The sequence below is a fragment of the Grampus griseus genome (genome assembly GCF_964374135.1).
Source record: "Grampus griseus genome assembly, chromosome: 1".
Lineage (NCBI taxonomy): Eukaryota > Metazoa > Chordata > Mammalia > Artiodactyla > Delphinidae > Grampus > Grampus griseus.
The window spans coordinates 27998761-28023037 of NC_139017.1; the positions used below are offsets into that span (position 1 = coordinate 27998761).

At 34.3% G+C, this 24277-nt stretch overlaps 1 protein-coding gene across 7 annotated transcripts in view; it reads left to right on the top strand.

The window, feature by feature from the left end:
* The window catches only part of CEP170 (centrosomal protein 170), a 146531-nt gene that overhangs the window by 12992 nt on the left and 109262 nt on the right, over nucleotides 1-24277 (top strand). For all 7 annotated transcript variants that reach the window (XM_082650294.1, XM_082650298.1, XM_082650295.1 and 4 more), the window contains exon 2: nucleotides 24073-24218. In XM_082650294.1, the coding sequence (XP_082506420.1) occupies nucleotides 24114-24218 (105 nt within the window). In that variant the 5' untranslated portion in view covers nucleotides 24073-24113. The remainder of the gene's footprint in view (nucleotides 1-24072; nucleotides 24219-24277) is intronic.

A 24277-nucleotide genomic window follows, 5' to 3' on the forward strand; every position in this document is an offset into this window, starting at 1 on the left:
TGTCAACCCAGTCAGTCCAAGCTGAAGGGGTCTTTCTTTCAGAGGAATTAGAAAATACGTGTTTTCGCATACACGTTTCATCAGTGATTTATTTAAATAAAGGGAGGTTGCTAGAGAGAGTACCTGGGTGGTTGATACTGCCATTTATCAAGATAGACAAAGCAGGAGGGAGGCAGATTTTGTTCAGAAGATGGAATGATGGAATTTTTTTTTTCAGATTAATTTTGACAGGTGAGTGGGGACTTGGAACTGAAAATGATTTATAAGTAATTAAGGTCTGCATCTTATAAAAGAGGTTTTGACTTGAAACTTACTTAGATGCATAACTTAATGTAATAAACTGTATTTGAAGTCCAGTAGCTTCAAAGAAGTCGCAAAACGAACATGTATTGGGAAGTAACCTCCTAAAAACACAGATTTAAAGAGAAAGTAGAGACTTTCAAAGAGTTTGAGGAGTGGCCACAGAAGTCAGAGAAACCAAAGTAATGTTTCTAGAAGGTAAGAATGGTCACAGATACTGAGAGTTGATGTAATAGGAATATTAATGATCATTGGGTTTAGCAATTATGAGGACATTTTTTATCATGATTCAGTAAGGCAGTTAAGAGGAAGAGAAAGGACAAAAATTCAGTAAACCTTCAGAAGATAGGGTAAATTCAAGAATGGTTGAAAGGTAAGGAAGTGGATTAGCAAAAGCAGGCTAGTCATTAAAGCCTAGCACTAAACAGAAGGAAGGAAAGCTCTTTTAGGTGAATTATATACTGTCTGTACTTTATTTTCTTTTTCAAGGCTTTAAAAATTTTTTCATGCTTCATAATCATTTTAAAGCACATTCTTAACAGTTCTTTTGTAAAACAAGTTTTCAAAATGCAAAAACTTACATTTAAAGTAGAATAAGTTCTTAAAACATATGATAATATATTAATCCCTTTATTTGAAAGTTCATTAATTTTAAGGACATAGATTCTGAAAGGGTAAGATATCCTTAGATTCTAATAGGCACTTGTATTTTTATATTCCAACTTTGCTGTGTGTAAAAGGAGCTAGTCTTAAGAACTGGATTATAGTTTCTTAACAGGAAATAACATTTATTAAAACTAGTAAAGCTACTTTTTAAAATAAGTTGCTGTCTAAGGGTATCATGCTCATAATCCAAAAGTTACCTTGGCCTTGGAAATCCAAATTTACTAATATGGGTACTGAGTTTTGTTATAAAATTGCTTTCTGATTAGGAGATTTGAGTCTTTCTCTGATAATGAATATATACCATATACTCTAAAAAGTAAGTTTACTATTTGACAAAATTCAAATATAACGATCAAGATCACTTCTTAAAATTGTATTAGAGTTTGAGTAAACCCTCTGTGTTGGATCCAAAATAAATGAAGGAAGCAAAAGCAAAATTTTATCAAATATATCAGTGTTAAAAATAAGGACAGAATAAGGGCTTATGTCCAGAGCAGGGAAGAATAATTATGAAATTTATGAATCTGAGTCTCTAGGCACTTACTGGAAATAAAAATTATTTACTGCTTTTCATATTTTGAATATTTTTATTTGATCATGTGAAAGTGTCTGATCTAAGTCTCCATGGGCTATGAATAAGAAATTAATGGATATCTATGAAATGCAGGATTATTATATCTTTTTTATGGATTCTCGAACATGTAATGGAAGCAGTAAACTACTTCAAATAAAAAAATTTAATAGAAATCACAACAGGACTCTGACTAATTAATTTAATGTATATTTTTCCTTTTGCTGGCATTTATCCCATAGGTTGGTCTTTAGTAGTGTGACACGATTTTATCTGTTTAATGCAGTCATAGGAAACTATTTGTCTGTCAGAAGTTGCAAAACTGCAGGGAAAAAAATGGGGGTCATGTGAAGGAGAGAACCAACTTCATTTTTTTGAGCTAATCACCTTTATAAGCCTAATTGTTTTACAAATTAAAACATATATTGTTTTATTAGTAAATACTGTCATCAGGTATCTGCTTCAGAAAAATCATACAGCTTAGTTATTTCTGTCTTAGATGACTTTGGAGGTTGTTTCTTGCTCTTAGGATAAACACACACACACACACACACACACACACACACTCTTTGTCAACATGGTGTAAATAAAGGAATAATTTGTACAAGGGGTTTGATCTCCGTTTTACTTTTGGCACTGTTACTATGTAGCTATATGACATTGGACAAGTCTTTAGTCTTACTGTCTCATTTTGTTCATTTGTAAAAATAAAAGGCTTACACTATGTAAAATTTAAGGTTACCATGTACTTTTAAAGTAATATTTATTGTGTCTGTGAAAGATTTAGAATATTCTTCAGTTGTCTGTTTATGTTCCATTGAGTCACAAATAAATAAGAGAACCAGAAGAATTGGAGGGTTTGTATGGTATGCAGTGGTGTATAGAAATGGAAAAAAAAAAAAAATGAAGAGGGCTGATCAGAGGAAGAAAGAAAGGAAGGCTTGAGGAAATAAGCTTTCAGAAGGTAAACCTTTTTTTTTCTTTTTCCCCACATATCCCACATATTCATTTGCGCTCAAAGTATTATCTCCTAGTAATAATTGTTCCTAAAAATACCAATAATCTTTTAATCTATTTTGGCCATTTTTATCCTGAAACTTGCAGAAGCTCTTCTCCAAATGAAATAAATGTCAATAGGGAATTATTCTTTAGCTATGCCTGGAGATACCCTCTCTTAAAAGAATTGCTGAAAGAATTGCCTTCTCAGAAATATTCACACTACAAATTATTTCCAGTAAAACCATTACATACCTCATAGTTTTCTGGTAATGATGAACCTAATTCTGTAAGCATCAATAGTTTAATGAATTATAAAGTATGAAAGAACAGACTTTCGGACATAGTAACAGTTGAAATGACTATTGAAAAATTTCAGCCAAAAGATAGGCTTGATTGCTTATGTAATTTACTAATTTGTATGAATTCTGTATACCTTTATGATTGAAAATATGAAGCTCATTATGTTTGTTTGATCAGACCAAAATTTCTCTTTCCAACATAAATTATTTTTCATCTTCCTGTTCTGTGTGTTTATATTCTAAAGGTATGAAGTTTTTAACTAAAGCCATCCTTAATGTAAATAATTTTGTGATTCCTGTTTGTATAAAGCTGAGCTAGCTAGAGTACTAGCAGTATGTGAATATTTACATTTAAATTAATTAAAATTAAAAATAATAAAAAATCTTCTCAAAAGCATTTGCCATATTTCAAGCGCTCAGTAGTTCACATGTGGCCTGTGGCTTATGTACTGGACAGTGTAGATACAGAACCCTTCTATCATCAAAGTTCTATTGCACAGTACTGTAATATTTATGAGCATTGTAATTTAACATGAAGGTAAAAAGAAATAGTGTATAATTTAGGCTAGTAATTAACAACTTGTTATTAGACAAGGAATAAGTGCTTCTGTGATGCATTCATAAAATATATACTTGTCTGAAACATACTCTGAGACTTCTTAGTTATTCTTTTGATTTCAGTTTTCATGTGTTGTACTGATACTGTGGTGGAAATGATTTATACCCACCTCCCAAACAATTTATTTATAGTGAATTAGATGAGAAAAGGTAGTGATGATAATTAGAAAAAGTTGGGTTTTTTTTTAATTGAAGTATAGTTGATTTACAATGTTGTGTTAGTTTCTGGAGTATAGTAGAGTGATTCAGTTATAAATATATATATTCTTTTTAATATTCTTTTATATTATGATTTATTACAGAATATTTAACATAGTTCCCTATGGTGTACAGTAGGTCTTGGTTGCTTATCTGTTTTATACATAATAGTTTGTATCTGCTAATCCCAAACTCCTGATTTATTCCTCCTCCACTCCTTTTCCCCTTTGGTAACCATACATTTCTTTTTTATGTTTGTGAGTCTGTTTCTGTTTTACAAATAAGTTCATTTGTATCATATTTTAGATTACACATATAAGAGGTATTGTATGGTATTTGTCTTTTTTTCTGACTTACTTTACTTTCTGTGATAATCTCTAGGTCCGTCCATGTTGCTGCACATGGCATTATTTCATTCTTTTTTATGACTGAGTAATATTCCATTATGTATATATACCACATCTTATCCATTCATCTGTTGATGGACATTTAGGTTGCTTCTGTGTCTTGGCTATTGTAAACAGTGCCACTATGAACATTGGGCTTCATGTATCTTTTCAAATCAGAGTAGAAAAAGTTTTTAAATGGCACATAAGGCAGTTAGTTATATGCTGAAATTCATTACAGAAGAATGACAGAAACAAGAGACATTGTTCTCATAGAGTGAACTAAGAAAGGTGAATCAAAAACATTTGGGTTTCAGGCTCTTATAAACCCTTAACTCAAGCTGCTTTCTTCCACTGTCACTCCCTCCGGTAGGTTCTGTTTTCAATTCTTTGAGACAGCTTGGTGCACCTTTTCCTGCTCCTAGTAATAGTTGACCTGACAAAGTTTTTCAGATTCATAGTTGTGCATTGAGCTTAGAGATAGTTTACTGTTCTTTCAAATTCTAGGTTTCTGATCTATGCTGTACCCCAGTTTACTGAATTTGTACCATTCCTCTAGATGGTTCATTGATTTTTGGTCTCTGATTTTAATATAAATTGATTGATTCTTCCTTGTCTATGGACTTCTCAGGGAGAAAACCTTGGAACCTACTTGTAGCCCAGCAGCAAGCTAAGAGGTAGATTGAAAATAGATTGAATTTTGCATGACCTGTCAATGTTTATTGTGTAAAAAGATAGTGTCACAGAACATGTTACTAGGTAAAAATATGTTCTTTTCAGCCATATTCAAACTCTTTAGCCAAATCTTCATCAATAGGAATTGACATCACTTCATCTATAGGAATTGACAGCACCATTTTAAGGCATACTTGAGAGGAAACTACAAAGGCGACAGTAATTGTGGAGGAACCCCTGAACTTGGTATCTGAAAGCCCAGGTTTGAATTCAGGTAGTTCCTGTTTACTACTACTAGATTTGTGACCTTGGTTAAGTCATTTAACTTCAGCTTTCTTCAAGGGAAAAATGTTTCTCCCATGCTTGTTTTGTTTCATTCATGCTTATATGAAAGTATAAGCACCTAGTACAGTTACTGGAACAAAGGAGGTACTTGATAAATATTTGAATCTGAGTCTTGATTTGTTAGTGTAAAACAACAAAATTATGTTTTAACAGAGTTGTACAGTTCTAGAGAAGAAAACAAGTCAGCCTTTACATTTTTCATAAACTGGCAGAGAAAACTTGGCAGAAACTTTTTTTTCTTTAAAAAGATGTTTATATGAACAAAAGGAAGATCAACTGATTTTTTATACAGGCATTTACATATAAATCATTTAGTGTTTGCTTCTTAGATTTTTTTTTATGCTTTGAAGGGTGTTTTAAAAATACCTTGTCTTCGTGATGTTGTATAAGAAACTGAAAAAATTCCTTTTGTGTCTTTGAAATGCATATTCTTATTTCTCTGAAATAGTCCTTAAATAGGAAAATTTCATCCTTAATATTAACTTTTTTTTAACATCTTTATTGTAATATAATTGCTTTACAGTGTTGTGTTAGGTTCTGCTGTATAACAAAGTGAATCAGCTATATGCATACGTATATTCCCATATCCCCTCCCTCGTGCATCTCCCTCCCACTCTCATCCCACCCCTCTAGGTGGTCACAAAGCACCGAACTCATCTCCCTGTGCTGTGCAGCTGCTTCCCACTAGCTATCTGTTTTACATTTGGTAGTGTATATATGCCAGTGCTACTCTCTCACTTCATCCCAGCTTACCCTTCCCCCTCCCAGTGTCCTCAAGTCCATTCTCTACGTCTCTATCTTTATTCTTGTCCTTTGGCAGAAACTTTTAATGCCTAGGCAATTTGTAGAAAAGTATATCATCAAATCTAAGTCTTCTTTTGAAAGTATATAGTAAACTCAGATATAGAATGTATGACTATTGATATTTGGAATATCATCTTCATTTTCCTTAATGAAAAAACTTTTTACTTTTTAATGCTGTTTTAGGCAAAAGTTGTAAATTAGGCTTTTTCTCCACATGTATTTGGTTTTTTCAAGATTTAATTAATAATGTATGTGGCAGATTATAAAGGTAAAATTTGGAGCAGTTGTTCCAAAATAATCAAGAGTATATGAAAGCAGAAGTTTTCCCAGTATAGAATTTGTTCACATGCTCATGAACAAGTATCTTGGTAGGTATCCAAAAAAAGCACAGCTGTGGATTTAATTTTAGGGATTAACTGTACTGTCTCAAATGGGGGTGGGGATTTTAAAAGGAATAAATTTTCCCCAAGAATGTATTTCATTATCTCTCCCATATCAAGTTAATTATACAGCAGAGTTGAATTTCTGAGTATGTTCTAAGTATATGTCACTTTCTCAGACACGTTTCCCGGACCACCCAGCCTAAACAGCACCACCTTAGAACTGTTACATCATGCTGTTCTTGTTTTTCATGTTCCAGTCTTCCCATTGTCACTGAAGTTGTCCTATTCATTTACTTAGCTTTTGTTTGTCTATTTTTGCTTCTATGAGATTATGAACTTTCTCTGTCTTATCACTCTTTCCCTGTTACTAGTGCATAGTACACACTTTATGAATGAAGAAAAAATAGATTAATTCATTGTGTAGTACTCTAAAATAAGAGTTCTCTGGTGTAACTGTTGTATAATGTTTGTCTACTTTCTAGAACTTACATAATTTTCATTGTTAAAAAGCTGTGTGCATATGTGTGTATGAAGTTCTTAGAACTGTCTGGCATATAGTAAATGGTCAATAAATGCTATCTATTATTATAAGTAAAAGATTATAGAAAATGATGTTTATTTGCCTTTATAGCATATGATCAATCATATCTGCACCTTACTTGATTCTGAGTCATTAGCTGAAATGCATCCCTAATGTTTTTATCATTTTCAGAAATATAGGGTGTCAGAGGCAGAGCCTTTAGTGTTGAGGATATTCTCTATTAGGGATTTAGTAGGGGGAAAATGTGAAATAGTAGTCCTGAATTTATACATTTATTTAAAAATTAGTCACTTATCTTTTGGGTACTCAGTATGATAGGATAAAAAGGCGTGATATTTATAGCAGCTTTATTAATAACTGCCAAAACTTGGAAGCAAGTAAGATGTCCTTTCACAGGTGAGTGGATAAATTGTCATACATCCAGAGAGTGGAATATTATTCAATGTTAAAAAGAAATGAGCTATCACGCTGTGAGAAGATACGGGGGAACCTTAAATGCATATTACTAAGTGAAATAAAGCAATCTGAAAAGGCTACATACTGTATGATTCCAATTATATGATGTTGTAGAAAGGTATGGAGGCAGTAAAAAAAAAAAAAATCAGTGGTTGCCAGGGGTTGGTGCAGGGAGGGATGAATAGGAGGAGCATAGAGGGTTTTTAGGGCAATGAAGATACTCTAAGATACCATAATGGTAGATACATGCCATCATAACCCATAGAATGTACAACAGAATTTTATGTCTAGTCTACATATCTAAGATTGTAGGCTTCTCGATTTATTCCAGTGGTAGAAATTGATGCTATGGGAAATGGAAGAGTCTTGAGTTGTGTTTTAGTTATATTGTTAATCGCTTTAAATGAAGCAAGAAAATGTATTCATTTCTCAATAATAGACGTTAATATTTGTAATTCTTTAGTGAGATTTCCTGGAGTTTCTACTTTTTGTGATGAAAGCCCTTACCTTCTCTCATGCCCAAAACACATGCACATGTATTTAGAGTTTTGATTTTTCAGAATTACGTATAAAACTCTCAGAACCCTGAATCTATTTAGCTTGTTAAATCTAAACCTAAGCCATACACATGTTAATTATATGTTCATGATTAATGGGTAAGCATACTCCATATAGTCTAATCTCTGAAACTATACTAGTAAGTTTTGGGGCCAATCTTTTAGTCTCTTAATTCCTCTTTAGATAAAATTCTTCCATACTCTGGATATATCAAATTCCTTTCTTTGAATTCAAAGAACTCAGTATTCTTATTTAATTTGATCTTTAATTTGGAAGGGAGATACAATGCTATTTTACAATAGCATCTCACCTGTAGAATTCTGCTGCCTACAACTAAAGATCCAAAAATAAACTAAAGCTTGTGGAGTGACAAAATTTATCTTTCAAATGAAAACACATGTAGTTTATTCACAGGAGCTCTCATTCAGATTCTTGTTGTTCGTTTTGAGCCTAGTTGAAATATACTTATGTTATTTTTAAGGCCTTGCAGGAGGGAATGGGGCTTTAAAGTGAAAAATGAATACTGATGAGAAATGAGAAGACAGAAAAACGTGTACGATGTGAGTATGGGGTCTCAGAAAAGCAGAACTATCAACAGATAGTATTAGGACAGATATAGCCCATATACCTTATATATTCTGATGAAATCACTTTTACAGCATAGTTTAATAATTATTGATAATAGTGATGATCATGAGCTACTAGTAGAGTTAAATACAGTAGTTAATATTTTGAGTTGTAAAAGGTGGGTAAATGTGAAATATATTTTAAAATATTTTCATTGAAAATGGTAAAACTAAAAACTGGTGTTGATACTTTAAGGCAGACTTTCTATAAAGGGCCAGAAAGTAAATATTTAAGGCTTTCTAAGCCGTATGATCTCTGTATGAACTACTCAACTGCACTGTTGTAATACAGAAGCTTTGTGTTTCATTAAAACTTTATTCACAAAGTAGGCAGAAGGCCAAAGTTAGCCAATCCCTGATTTAAGGAAAAATTCTCACTTCTGTGGAAAACTTGAATGTGTAAAATACCTTTGTTCTAAGATAGACAAAACCAAATACAAAACTAAACGAAATAAAGTTTTACTATGTCTCCAATTTAAGAAGAGAAGAATCAAGGCAGAGAGAGGACTTGAGTGGCCTTTCTTTTTCAATAACACTTTTTAAAAAATCATGGTAAAGTATATATAACATAAAATTTACCATTTTAACCATAAGGTGTACAGTTCAGTGACATCAAATTCACAGTGTGTAACTGACACCACTATTTCTAGAACTTTATCATCATCCCAAACAGAAATTCTGTGCCCATTAAACAACTTCTTATTCTCTCCCTTCAGCCCCTTATAACCTCTATTCTACTTTCTGATTGTATACATTTGCCTAGTTTAGGTCCCTCTTATAAGTGGATCATACAGTATTTGCCCTTTTGCATCTGTCTTATTTCACTTAGCATAATATAATATGTTTTAAGATTCATCCACGTTGTAGCATGTATCAGAATTTCACTTCCTTTTATGACTGAATAATATTCCCTTATATATACATATATATTTTTTATTCATCTGTTGATAGACACTTGGGTTGTTTCCACCTTTTGGCTACTGTGAATAATGCTGCAGTGAACATTGGTGTACAAGTATCTGCGTGAGTCCACATTTTTTCAGTTGTTTTGAGTATGTACCAAGGAGTGGAATTGCTGGATGATATGGAAATTCTCTGTGTAGCTTTTTGAGAAACCATAGCAGCTACGCCTTTACACATCCCCACCAGCAATGTACAGGGTTCCAATTTCTCTACATTCTTACCGACACTTGTTATTTTCATTTTTTGATAATAACCATCCTAATAGGTGTAAAGTGGTATCTCATTATGATTCTGATTTGCATTTCCCTAATAATTAATATTCTGGATATGAATCACTTATCAAATAATTTGCAAATATTTTCTCCCATTCTTTTCACGCTCTACATAGTGTCCCTTGATGCACAAAAATGTTAAGTTCTGATAAAATCCAATTTATCTTATTTTTCCTTCTAAGAGTTTTACATAGTTTTAGCTCTTATGCTTAAGTCTTTGATCCATTTTGAGTTAACTTTTGTATATGGTATTAGGTAAAAGTACAACTTTGTTTCTTTGCATGTGGGTATCCAATTTTTTCAGCACTAATTGTTGAAAAGGCTGTCTTTTTCCTATTTAATGTTCTTGGCACCCTTGTTGAAAACCAATAGACCATATATGTGAAGATTTATTTCTGGGCTGTCTCTCCTGTTCCGTTAGCATATAGATCTATCTTTATGCAGCACTATACTGTTGTAATTACTGCCACTTTGTAGGAAGTTTTGAAATAAGGAAATGTGAGTTCTTCAACATTGCTTTTCTTTTTCAGGATTATTTTGGCTCTCCAGGGTCCCATGAGATTCCATATGACTTATAGAATGGATTTTTCTTTTTCTTCAAACAGTACTTTTGGGATTTTGATAAGGATCACACTGACTTTGTAGATTGCTTTGGTAGTCTTATCACCTAACAATATTAGGTCTTCAAATCTGTGAGTACAGAATGCCCTTACATTTATTTAGGTCTCCTTTAAATTCTCTCAGCAGTGTTTTTTATTTTTCAGGGTATAAGTCTTGGGTCATCTTGGTTATATCTTCCTAATTATTTTATTCTTTTTGATGCTGTTATAAATGGAATTTTCTTCTTAATTTCCTTTTCAGATTGTTCATTGCTAATAACTAGAAATGAAACTGATTTTTTACTTAATTTTATATCCTGCAATTTCTCTGAATTCATTCATTAGCTGTGGTAGTGTGGGTTTTGTGGTTGTTTTGGTAGACTTTTTAGAGTTCTCTACATATAAGATCATGTCGTCTTTGAACAGAGGTGATTTTACTTCTTCCATTTAATTTTGATGCCTTTAATTTCTCTTTCTTACCTAATTACTCTGGCTAGGACTTCCAGTACATTGTTAAATAGAAATGAAACCAGGTGTTCTTTTCCTGTTTCTGATTTAGGGGCACAAGTTTTAGTCTCTTACCATTGAGTATGAATTTAGCTGTGGGCTTTTCATATTTGGCCTTTATCATGTTCAAAGAGTTTCCTTCTCTTCCTACTTTACTGAGTGTTTTTATCATGAAAGAATTTTGAATATTGTCAAATACTTTTTCTGCATCAGTCTGCATAATTAACTAATACAATTTCTGATCATTTTTTCCTTTCTTTTTATGATTATACTCTATTACCTTGATTCATTTTTATATGTTGACCCATCTTTTCATTCCAGGAATAAATCCCATGAAGCCATGGTATATAATCCTTTTTAATATGCTGCTGAATTCAGTTTGCCAGTATTTTGTTGAAGATTGTTACATCAGTAATATCTTAGTGTGGTTTTCTTTTCTTGTAGTTTCTATGTCTACCTTCGGTATCAGGTATTGCTGCCCTTATAGAATGAATTAGGATGTCTTCCCTCTTTGGTTTTTTGGAAGAGTTTGCGAAGAATTGGTGTTAATTCCTTTTTTTAAAAAATTGAGGTATAGTTGATTTACAGTATTGTGTTAGCTTCAGGTGTACGACATAGTGATTCAAAATTTTTACAGATTATACTCCATTTACAGTTATTACAAAATATTCCTGATGCTGTGCAATATATGCTTGAGGCTTATTTATATTATACATAATAGTTTGTACCACTTAATCCCCTACTCATGTTCTGCCCCTCCCCCTTTCCTTTCCTCTCTCTCACTGGTGACCACTACTTTGTTCACTGTATCTGTGAATCTGTTTGTTCTTTGTTATATTCACTAGTTTATTTTTTAGATTATACATATAAGTGATATCACACAGTATTTGTCTTTCACTGACTTATTTCACTTAGCCTAATATCCTCCAGGTCCATACATGTTGTTGAAAATGGCAAAATTTCATTCTTTTTTATGGCTGAGTAGTATTTCATTCTATATAAATATATATTCACATCTTCTTTATTCTTTCATCTTTTGATGGATGGACACATAGGTTGCTTCCATATTTTGAGTATTGTAAATAATGCTGCTATGAACATTGGGGTATATATTCAATATGTCTTTTTGAATTAGTGTTTTTGTTTTCTTCTGATACACACCCAGCAGTGGGGCTGCTGGATCCTATGGTAGTTTTATTTTGAGTTTTTTGAGGAACCTCCTACTGTTTTACAAAGTAGCTGTACCAATTGATATTCCCACCAACAGTGTACAGGGGTTCCGTTTTCTTGCCATCTTTGCCAACATTTGTTATTTCTGGTCTTTTTGATGGTAGCCATTTTGACAGGTATGAGGTGATATCTCATTGTGGTTTCACTTTACATTTCTCTGTTGATTAGCAGAGTTCAGCATCTTTTCATGTTCCTGTTGATGTTGAGTTGCATGAGATCTTTGTATATTTACTCTTTATCAGATATATCATTTGGATATTAACCTTTTATCAGGTACATAGTTTGCACATATCTTTTTCCATTCAGTAGGATGCCTTTTCATTTTGTTGATAGTTTTCTTCACAATGCAACAATGTTTTAGTTTGATGTAGTCACACTTGTTTATTTTTTTGTTTGTTTCCCTTGCTTGAGGACATATATCCAAAAAAATATTGCTAAGACCAATGTCAAAGAGTGTACTACCTGTGTTTTCTTCTAGGAGTTTCATGGTTTCAGGTCTTACATTTAAGTCTTTAATCCATTTTGAGTTTATTTTTGTATATGATGTGAGACAGTAGTCCAGTTTAACTCCTTTGCATGTAGATGTCCAGGTTTATCAACACCATTTATTGAAGAGGCTGTCTTTTCTCCACTGTACATTCTTTCCTGTTTTGTCATAGATTAATTGACCATATAAGCATGGGTTTATTTCTGGGCTCTCTATTCTATTCCATTGATCTATGTGTCTTTTTTTAGGCCAGTGCCATACTGTTTTGATTACTATAGCCTTATAGTATGGTTTGAAATGAGGGAGTGTGATACTGCCAGCTTTGTTCTTCTGTCTCAATATTACTTTTGGCTATTCAGGGTCTTTTGTGTTTCCACACAAATTTTAGAATTATTCTAGTTATTTGCTTTTGGCATTATGGACATTTTAACAATATAAATTCTTAAAAATCCATGAACATGGTATATCTTTTCATTTGTATCATTTTCAGTTTCTTTCTTCAGTGTTTACAGTTTTCTGGTTACAGGTCTTTTACCTCCTTAGATTTATTCCTAGGTATTTTATTCTTTTTGATACAATGGGAAATCAGATTGTCTTCTTAATTTTTCTTTTTGATAGTTCATCATTAATATATAGAAATGCAGCAGATTTCTGTATATTAATTTTGTATCCTGCAAGTTTACCAGATTCATTAATGAGCTTTAGTAGTTTTCTGTTGACATCTTTAGGATTTTCTATGTGTAATATCACATTGTCTGCAAACAGTGACAGTTTTACTTCTTCCTTTCTGACTTGGATTCCTCATGTTTCTTTTTCTTCCCTGATGGTTGTTGCTAGGACTTCCAAAACTATGTTAAATAAAAGTGGTAAGAGTGGGAATCCTTGTGTTGTTCCTGATCTTAAAGGAAATGCTTTCTGCTTTTCACCGTTGAGTATGATGTTAGCTGTGGGCTTGTCATATATGGCCTTTATCATGTTGAGGTATGTTTCCCCCCAACACATTCTCTGGAGAGTTTTTATCATAAATGAATGTTGAATTTTGTCAAAAGAGTTTTTTGCATTTATTGAGATGATCATGTGGTTTTTTTTGTTTTTTTGCGGTACGCAGACCTCTCACTGTTGTGGCCTCTCCCATTGTGGAGCACAGGCTCCGGATGTGCAGGCTCAGCAGTCATGGTTCACGGGCCTAGCTGTTCTGCGGCATGTGGGATCTTCCCAGACCGGGGCACGAACCGTGTCCCCTGGATCGGCAGGTGGACTCTCAACCACTGCGCCACCAGGGAAGCCCGATAATGTGGTTTTTATTCTTCAGTATGTTAGTGTGGTATCACATTGATTGATTTGCAGATACTGAAAAGTCCTTGCATCCCTGGGTTAAATCCCATTTGATCACAGTGTATAATCTTTATAACTTATTGTTGGATTTGGTTTGCTAATATTTTGTTTAGGATTTTTGCATCTGGGTTCATCAGTGATTTTGGCCTGTGATTTTTTTTTTTTTTGTAGTGTCTTTGTCTAGTTTTGCTATCAGGGTGATGCTGGCCTCATAAAATGGGTTTGGAAGAGTTCCTTTCTCTTTAGTGTTTGGAATAGTTTGAGGGTATTAACTCTTTTCATTAATTCTAAATGTTTGTTAGAATTCACCTGTGAAGCCGTATGGTCCTGAACTTTTGTTTGGAGGTTGTTTTTTTTTCTTAAATTACTGATTCAATTTTATCTAGTAATTGGTCTGTCAGTCTTTTCTGTTTCTTCCCAGTTCAGTATTGGGAAAATTGTACATTTCTGGGAATTTGTCCATTTCTTCTAGGTTGTCTGTTTTGACATAATATTGTTCACAGTAACTTTTATGATCCTTTGAGTTTCTGTGGCATTGGTTGTAACTTCTTTTTCACTTCTGATTTGGGCCCTCTTTTTTCTTGATGAGTCTGGCTAAAGGTTTATCAATTTTGTTTATCTTTTCAAAGAACTAGGTTTTAGTTTTGTTGATCTTTTTTATTGTTTTTTAGTCTCTTTTTCATTTATTTCTGCTCTGATCTTTATGATTTCTTTCCTTCATCTAACTTTGGGTTTTGATTGCTTTTCTTTTGGTAGTTCCTTTAGGTGTAATGTTAGGTTGTTTGAGATTTTTCTTGTTTCCTGAGGTAAGCTTGTATCACTATAAACTTCCATCTTTGAACTGCTTTGGCTACATCCCATAGATTTTGGATCATTGTGTATTCATTTTCATTTGTCTACAGGTATTTTGGGGTTTCTTTGATTTCTTCAGTGACCTATTGGTTGTTTAGTAACATATTGTTAAGTCTCCATCTGTTTGTGGTTTGGGTAGTTTTTTTCTTATAGTTGATTCCTAGTCTCGTAGCATTTTGGTGGAAAAGATGTTTGATATGACTTCAGTTTTCTTAAATTTACTGAGACTTATTTTGTGGCCTAGCATGTCACCTATCCTGGAGAATATTCCATATGCACTTGAAAAGCATGTATCCTGCTGCTTTTGGATGGAATGTTCTATATATATCTATTAAGTCCATTTTAATGTATCATTTCAGGTTAATGTTTCCTTATTGATTTGCTGTCTGGATGATCTGTTCATTGATGTAAGTGGGGTGTTAAGCAAAAAGTTAGAAAATGTAAAGAGCTAACAGAGCTGAAGAATATGTAACTGAAATTTTAAAATATGTTAGAAGGAATCAGCAGTAGGTTAGATGATACAGAGGAACAGTCAGCAAACTGGGAGACAGAGTAGTGGCAATCACCCAAGCTCAACAGAAAAATGTTTAAATTTAAAATGAGGATGGATTAAGAGACCACTGGCACAAAGTCAGGTGTAAAAACATTAACACTATAGGGGTCCTAGAAGGAGAAGAGAGAGAGAAAGGGGCAGAGAACATATTTGAAGATATAACAGCTGAAAACTTCCCTAACCTAAGAAAGGAAACAGACATCTAGGTCCAGGATGTAGAGTCTGAAATAGGATCAACCCAAAGGGCACCACACCAAGATACATTGTAATTAAAATGGCAAAAGTTAAAGATAAAAAGAGGTTATTAAAAGCAGCAAGGGGGCTTCCCTGCTGGTACAGTGGTTGAGAGTCCACCTGCCGATGCAGGGGACACAGGTTCATGCCCCAGTCCGGGAAGATCCCACATGCCACGGAGTGGCTAGGCCCGTGAGCCATGGCCGCTGAGCGTGCGTGTCCGGAGCCTGTGCTCTGCAATGGGAGAGGCCAGAGCAGTGAGAGGCCCATGTACTGAAAAAAAAAAAAAAAGCAGCAAGGGATAAGCAACAGTTACACATAAGGAACTGAGCTGATTTTTTAGCAGAAACTCTGCAGGTCAGAAGGAAGTGACACAATATATGTAAAGTGATGAAAGAGAAAAGTCTACAAACCAGAAAACTCTACCTGTCAAGGTTCTCATTCAGATTTGATAGATCAAAATTTTACAAACAAGCAAAAACTAAAGGAGTTCAGCACCACCAAACAAACTTTACAAGAACGTTAAAGTGACTTCTTTAAGCAAAAAAGAAAGGCCACAACTAGAAACAGTAATCTTTATTATTTTCTTGCTTCAGTTACTTTTGGGTTTGGTTTCCTTAAGATGTGCGTTTAGATTATTGATTTGAGATCTTTTTTTTGCTTTTTTTTTTTTTTATAGTAGTTACAGCTGGAAATTTCTCTATTAGGACTGCTTTTGAGCACATCTTACAAGTTTTGTTATTCTGTATTGTTCTTTCCATTTGTTTCAATTTATTTTTTAATTTTCTTATGATTGCTTCTTTTACCCACTCATTGTTAAAGAGTGTGTTGTTTAGTTTTTACATATTGAGAATTTTCCAGCTTTCCTGCTGTTATTGATTTCTAATTTAATTAGATTGTGATTAGAAAAGTTGTTTTGTAATATTTCCATCTTTTCATTAAGTCTTGTTTTAGGCCTAACATTATGGTCTATTATGGAGAATATTCTTTGTGCATTTGAAAAGAATGTGATTCTGCTATAGTTGAGTGGAGTGTTTTGTATGTATCTGTTAGGTCAGATTGGTCCATAGTGTTATCAAGTCTTCTCTTTATTGATCTTCTGTCTGGTTGTTTTTCATAGTTGAAAATGGGGCATTGAAGTCTTCACTGTTACTGTTCTACTGTCTACTTATCTTTTTAATTTTGTCCATTTTTGCTTCATATATTTTGATGTTCTGTTGTTAGGTGTGTATATGTTTGCAGTTTTTATATCTTCTTGCTGTGTTGAACCTTTTATCAATATATAATGATCTTTGTCTTTTGTAAGCTTTTGAATTAAAATCTATTTTATTTGACATTAACATAGCCACCTCATTCTTTTGATTCCGGTTTGCATGGAATTTCTTGTTTTATCCTTTTACTTTCAACCTCTTTGTGTCCTTACATATACAGACTCTCTCATAGACAGGATCCTTTTGTTTTATCCAGCTTGCCTTTTTCTTCATTTTACTAGGAGAATTTAATACAAAGGTTTTATGAAGAAGTACCTTGAAATACATAAGTGTTTGAACTGATCCATTAGTTTTCCTTATCGTAGCTTCTTTCCAAATTCATAAAGTTACCAAGAATATCCTTTTAGCCATTTCATCTGAGAGTATGGAAACATTAGTGTATCATATGTTGTTTGATGAACTATACAATGCTCATTTGTCCAGGGATTGTTTGGAGGCATATCCAGAGTTAGATTAACATGACTATGGAGACTTTTGCCCCTTTTCTTTAGCTTCTGTTGAATCATATCTGGTGTTTGTAATTTTAATAGTATATAACCTGAAGTTTGAAATCAATGCAATTAGAATGAAGTAACCAAACTACAGATATGGAGAGCAGACATTATCATTGGGAATTCACTTCTTTTAAGAGTAGCTAACGTTCTTGAGTCAATCTGGAAAAAAGAAAAGGAAACGATTATGACACTAAAGAAAATGGGGATAATATATGATCATTGAGATATTTTATTATATTTTGAATAGCTAGTTTATTTTAATGTTATTTTATTTCAAAATCATATGATAAAAGAAGCAGTTTTCTAGAAGTATACTGAATAGGGCCCCTGGAGTTTTCTCTGTTCCTTCCCAGTCTCACTAATGCAAAGAGAATGAGAGGAGGCTACTTGGGAAGAGAAGTTGAGAAAGTTTTGGAAGAGGGGGAGCTGTGGGAGGAAGAAATAAAGAAAAAAAGGAATTCTCATAGAATCTTGGAAAGGCTTGAGAATGTGAGATACCAGTTATCTTGGAAGACAGGGTGGACTGAAACCAAGAAAATCAGTTGAAGTTCATATAAAGAACTAGTAGGCTCCATTGCCCAAACCCCTAGTCCCACAGAAGATTAGAGGTTTATTATCTGAAGATACTAAATCAGAGAGTCTCTAAACATGTGACCCTCAAGCTCATTCAAGGATGGGATAAGGTGCTATGCTTAACCAAGGAGATAAATACATAGAAACTCTTCACATGAAATGGTGAGGTTCCCCCCAGTTATTTCTTCTTGACTTGGCTTCCACAGCATCATCAGTGTGCTTTTGCCCACTTTGGGAGGAGATTGGAGGATTCTCCTGTGGGTAAACTGAACTGTTCCAGATGGTGAAAAAGTAAACTATAGATGTTGACCTTTTTCCCAAAGAAAAAGTGAGCTTGCATCTTCTTCTATAGCTGGATTCTCTCCTTGTTGGACTTTTTGTTAATATAAGCTTCCTTTATCTACAATTTGTAGTTCTGTAACACATAACAGCCTTAGGTTTAATTATACAAATAAATGTTACCATTCTGAGATGAAGAAACTGGAAAAAAGGGAACAATTTCAACAAAATTTCAATTGTGTATTTCTGAAAATACTCAAGTGAGTGTATTGGACTTATCAGTGTACTTTTTTTTTTTTTTTTTTTGGTACGCGTGCCTCTCACTGCTGTGGCCTCTCCCGCCATGGAGCACAGGCTCCGGACGCGCAGGCTCAGCGGCCATGGCTCACGGGCCCAGCCGCTTCACGGCACGTGGGATACCCCCAGACCGGGGCACGAACCCGCGTCCCCTGCATCGGCAGGCGGATTCTCAACCACTGCGCCACCAGGGAAGCCCTATCTGTACTTTTAAAAAGATACTATATTTCAGTAAATTATACTCACCTTTTGTGCATTATAGTCAGTGATGAAGCAGATCACTGCACATCTCTCAATGGCTTAAAACAACACTAATTCTATTTTTCAGCTAAGGGTTGAATGATATACTGAGGGCCTGCTTCAAGTTCTGTGTTAGATACACATCTATTCTACATGTGTCTCATTCTTCTTGAAGTAATGGGCTAGCTAGGGCGTGTTCTTTCTATGGTAATGGCAGAGGTACAAGAGGTCAAACCCAATTGCCCAAGCACATTTTAGCTTCCACTTGCATCACAGCTATTAACACCATTCCATTGGCCAAAACAAGTCATGAGGCAGAGCCCAGATTCATGGAGTGGGAAGTTTTACTCCCACCTTTAATTGGAGGAATTGCAAAGTCATAGGGCAAAGGTTATAGTTTATGGCTGTACTTGAGATGTAATAAGATCTGGGACTGTAATCTTTGCAAAGGTCAAGGTCTTCCATACTCTTCAGTCTTTAGATCCCCAGTATGACCTGAAAACTATTTGTGCTTTGAGAAAGTGTTACAGGAATTTTAATCAGTGATCCATTAAATGTACTTTTCAGAATTGAAATATGTATGAAATAAAGGTTATAGTATTTTTAATTTTATGAGTAAGGTATAAGGCATATTATATTGCCATAATTTTTACCCTAATCTATTTCTTTAAGTGAATAATTTTAGAACATTGACATAGAAGATATTCAACGTATATGTATTGTTTGGTTGATGTATTTTGAGTCTCATAGTATGACATTATTGTATTATTTGGCAGAAAAGATTAGGAGGAGAGGGAGAAAAGGCAATGAGCATAAATTGAGTGCCTCCCAATATGCTGGATACTACAAGATAGCATATCTATATCTCATTTTATCTTGATGTGCTCTCTTCTTATTTTTGGGGGTTATTTTGTTTTTCTTTTCATTTTTACAGATAGGATATCTGAAGTGCCCAAGTCAAGACCTTGGACATATTCTATCCAATCGGCAAACCCAAAGGCCCCTTTTCCTGCCCTTTAGAGGAAGCTGAGCTGAAACTTCTGCCTTGGCCACTGAGGAAGCTCAGTTTTCAGTTTTACCCATATGCAAATGTCAGTATTAACTCAGTGAGTAGGAAAAGAGCATTGCAACTAAGGGACCAGTGAGAAAGCTGTCTTAGATAAGGGAAGAGTCCCATGTGAGAACTGAGAGACAGTGGGTTTATATCATATCTCATTCCCTCCCATTGTAGAAAAACTAGAAGATGACTCACGGTCACTGCCCCACCCCAGTAAATAAATACCCTTCATCTTGAGGATTATGCTTTTCATTTTTGTTTCTTAGAAAATGTGTATATTTGTTACCTTTTAAGTGTCATTGAAAGTCAAAATAAAATATGTAAAAAGCCATTATTTTAATTTTATTTTATATAGTTAATTACTGTATGTTTATATTGTGGAGTTATATATTACATATTGGTATATAATTATGCTTGCTATTGTCTAAATAATTAAAATATTTTTGTAGCATATGAATCATGCTTACATACTACGTTGTGATTTAAAAAATGTCTGGAAACTGTTCTTGTTGCCCCTGGTTGGCTCTGGTGTTTCGTTTGCTGTATTTAGGTTAATTTGATTTCCTTTAACATGTCTTATGGACATTGTCCATACAAATGCTGAAAAGTTTTTTTCTTCAGTTCCCTTAAATGAGTTTAAAACTGTTGACTTACTTATTAATGTCATGTTTTAAAATTGTCTTTCCTTGGAAAGGCAGTATGCAAATTATATACCATATTTAGATTGAAGGTTTTTTCTTCTGGTAAAATTTTTTTGATTCTCTGTTTATTTGGCCAGGACATACATACAAAATGCTAAAAAGCATTTTGACAGAAAGTAGACGGATGGAAGACTAACAACAACATTTGCATCAAGAAATTAGGTGAATGGAAGATTTAAGAATCCACATAAATTAACCATATCAATTCAATAAATTGAGAAGGGAGTAAGACTTAATTGTTCTAACTTTACAGAAAATTATTTGCTTATTTTGGTGAAACCAATTGTTTCATGTATGTGTAGATAAGTTCATAATATATGGGATTTTTACCTTAACATGAAATTCTACATTTTAAAGGTTTCTCTTTTAATATATAGATGTGTTTCTTATTGCAGAATGTTTTGTTTCACTGTTTTGTAGTATAGCTTCTAATTAAATCATATAAGAATGTATATGGGAATTTCATGGGAAAAATATTTACAAGTAGTATTCTTTTGATCAATAAGAAAAAACTGTTGAGTAGATACTATCCTTATTCCCATTTTACACAAGAGGAAACTAAGGGACATGGGGTAACAAGTAACTTGCCCAAGGTCGTGTGGAAATAAGTGGTGGAACCAGGAGTCAGACTTCTCCACCCATCTGTCTGACTCTTAAGTTTATGCTCTTAATGACATAGTCACGTCCTCTAAGATAGTAGTAATTCTCAGAGCCCAGTCAACAGGCCTCTGGGAATCCTTGAAACTGTTTCAAGGGTCACGAGGTCAAAACTATTTTCATAATACTATCAAAACATTATTGGCTTTTTTATTGTATAGACCTTTGAACTAATAATACGGAAACACAATGGTGGCTAAAGCTGCTTAGTCAAGGCATTGGCACCGTACTATGCTAATAGTAATAATATTCTTCACTGGCATGCACTTGCAGGTAAGAAAAACAGCCAGTTTCACTTAAGAATGTCCTTGATGAAGTGTTAAAAATGATTGTTTATTAAGTCTTGACCTTTGAATTACATCTTTTTAATGTTTTGTAAGACTAAATGGAAATACACATAAAGCACTTAACGCTGTATACGAAAGTGCCACGGTTGTTGCAAGAAAAAGCACTTGTGTCATTGTTTGAGTTGTGAGCTGAACTAGCCAGTTGTTTCATAGAACATCATTTTTACTTGAAATGATGACTGACAGACAAATTATGGTTTTGTAGACCTGAGTATTTAGCAGACAGTATAAACCTGTCACTTCAAGGAAAAGAATTGACAGTATTTTTTTACCAGTAAAATTTAGGCAAATTTTTCTAAGAGAAAATTAGAATTTTAGGAGCTTGATTCTGCTGCTTAACAGCTGCCCAGTAATTAAAGACTTTTCAGATGAGATGGGTGATGATATAAATGAATGTGATATTTTAAAATAGTATGATGAAATGTGTCATCACTTAGAAGATCTGTGTAACTCAGGGAACCAGTGTTTTTCAAATGACCAATGCACAGTGTTATAAAATCTCTTCAGAGCAGAAGATGGATTTTCATGTTAAAATGTATGGAAAGTTTCAGATTCCATATTATAAATAACTTTCAGGAAATTACCACCTGTGAAGTTTTGATGTAGTATCAGAGAAAACTATCTTCAGTTATTTGGAAAGACTATTAAAATAAATTTTCCATTTCCCACTACTTATCTGGGAATAAGTATGAAGCTAGGCTTTTAAATATTTTAAGTTAAACAGTATATGGCAACAGATTGAATTCAGAGCAGATATGAAAATCTTCTGTTAAGCCATAGCTTAAAGAGATTTTTAAAAATGTAAAATAGTGCTATTCTTCTCACTAATTATTTGTTTCAGAAATATAGTAAATCTTCATTAAAATGTTAGCCATTTTTTCTGTAAAATTGATTTATTGATCATTTTAAATGAATTAATACATACCAGTTTCTCAGTTTTTATTTCTAATATGGTAAATATTAATATATCTAACCCATGTAAACAAAATGTTCTTTAGGGTCCTTTTTTAAAAAAAAAAGTGTAAGAGTCTTAAGGACAAAAAGTTTAGGAGCTGCTGCTCTAGAAGAAGCATATTTAGAAAGTACAGTATAGGGCTTCCCTGGTGGCGCAGTGGTTAGGAATCCACCTGCCAATGCAGCGGACATGGGTTCGAGCCCTGGTCTGGGAGGATCCCACATGCGGCAGAGCGGCTGGGTCCGTGCGCCACAACTGCTGAGCCTGCGCTCTAGAGCCCGCACGCCTAGGACCCGTGCTCCGCAGCAAGAGAAGCCACCTCAGTGAAAAGCCCGTGCACCGCAGCAAGGGGTAGCCCCCGCTTCCCTCAACTAGAGAAAAGCCCGACTGCAGCAGTGGAGACCCAGTGCAGCCAAAAATAAAATAAATAAATTTAAAAAAAAAAAACACCATTCACTTAAAAAAAAAGAAAACGTACCGTACATGTTAGGACAGAGAAATTGAAATTGCATGTTTTTGAAAGTGCATTAAGTGGTCTACACTTGGTAGACAAAGAAGCAATTTCTTTGGTGTCCATTGTTAGCTCTTAATCAGATATCAAATATATTCATTTGAATTGAGTGTATTTCTCAAAACATTTATAATTGAGACACTTATTTGTATAACATTGCTAGTGTTTACTGAGGTTAACATGATACTAATGTGATCATTTACTTGAGAATTGTAGACCTTTATAAGCTATGTCAAATTGTAGACCTTTATAAGCTATAGAGATATGACAAATGTTATTAGTTGACTACCTACTTAATTGCCTAATGTATTCCTTTTTAAGTGAACTCTTTTTTTTTTTTTGGTACGCGGGCCTCTCACTGCTGTGGCCTCTCCCGTTGCGGAGCACAGGCTCCAGACGCGTAGGCTCAGCGGCCATGGCTCACGGGCCCAGCCGCTTCACGGCATGTGGGGTACCCCCGGACCGGGCCACGAACCCGCGTCCCCCGCATCGCCAGGCGGATTCTCAACCACTGCGCCACTAGGGAAGCCCCATCTGTACTTTTAAAAAGATACTATATTTCAGTAAATTATACTCACCTTTTGTGCATTATAGTCAGTGATGAAGCAGATCACTGCACATCTCTCAATGGCTTAAAACAACACTAATTCTATTTTTCAGCTAAGGGTTGAATGATATACTGAGGGCCTGCTTCAAGTTCTGTGTTAGATACGCATCTGTTCTACATGTGTCTCATTCTTCTTGAAGTAATGGGCTAGCTAGGGCGTGTTCTTTCTATGGTAATGGCAGAGGTACAAGAGGTCAAACCCAATTGCCCAAGCACATTTTAGCTTCCACTTGCATCACAGCTATTAACACCATTCCATTGGCCAAAACAAGTCATGAGGCAGAGCCCAGATTTATGGAGTGGGAAGTTTTACTCCCACCTTTAATTGGAGGAATTGCAAAGTCATAGGGCAAAGGTTATATAGTTTATGGCTGTACTTGAGATGTAATAAGATCTGGGACTGTAATCTTTGCAAAGTGAACTCTTAATGGAGTCCATGGACTTAACTTTACTGCTGAAAATTTGGTAGATATGTTGTTTCCTGGGACCCGTGGCCTGTCTTATTTATGTAGTCAGGGGTAAATGTTGAATACAGTTCTATTCCAAGGCCTAGTTATAGGGTTTGGTGAATAGATGCTAAAGTTGAAAATATCTAAATGTATGTTTTTCTGAATCTCTCTCTGCAGGATGACGTAGCTTTGCCAAAGACTTAGAAGCTAAGCAGAAAATGAGCTTAACATCCTGGTTTTTGGTGAGCAGTGGAGGCACTCGCCACAGGCTGCCACGAGAAATGATTTTTGTTGGAAGAGATGACTGTGAGCTCATGTTGCAGGTAATTGCATCTGCCTTCTGTATGTGTCTACTCAAAACCTGGAACTGACATGAAATATT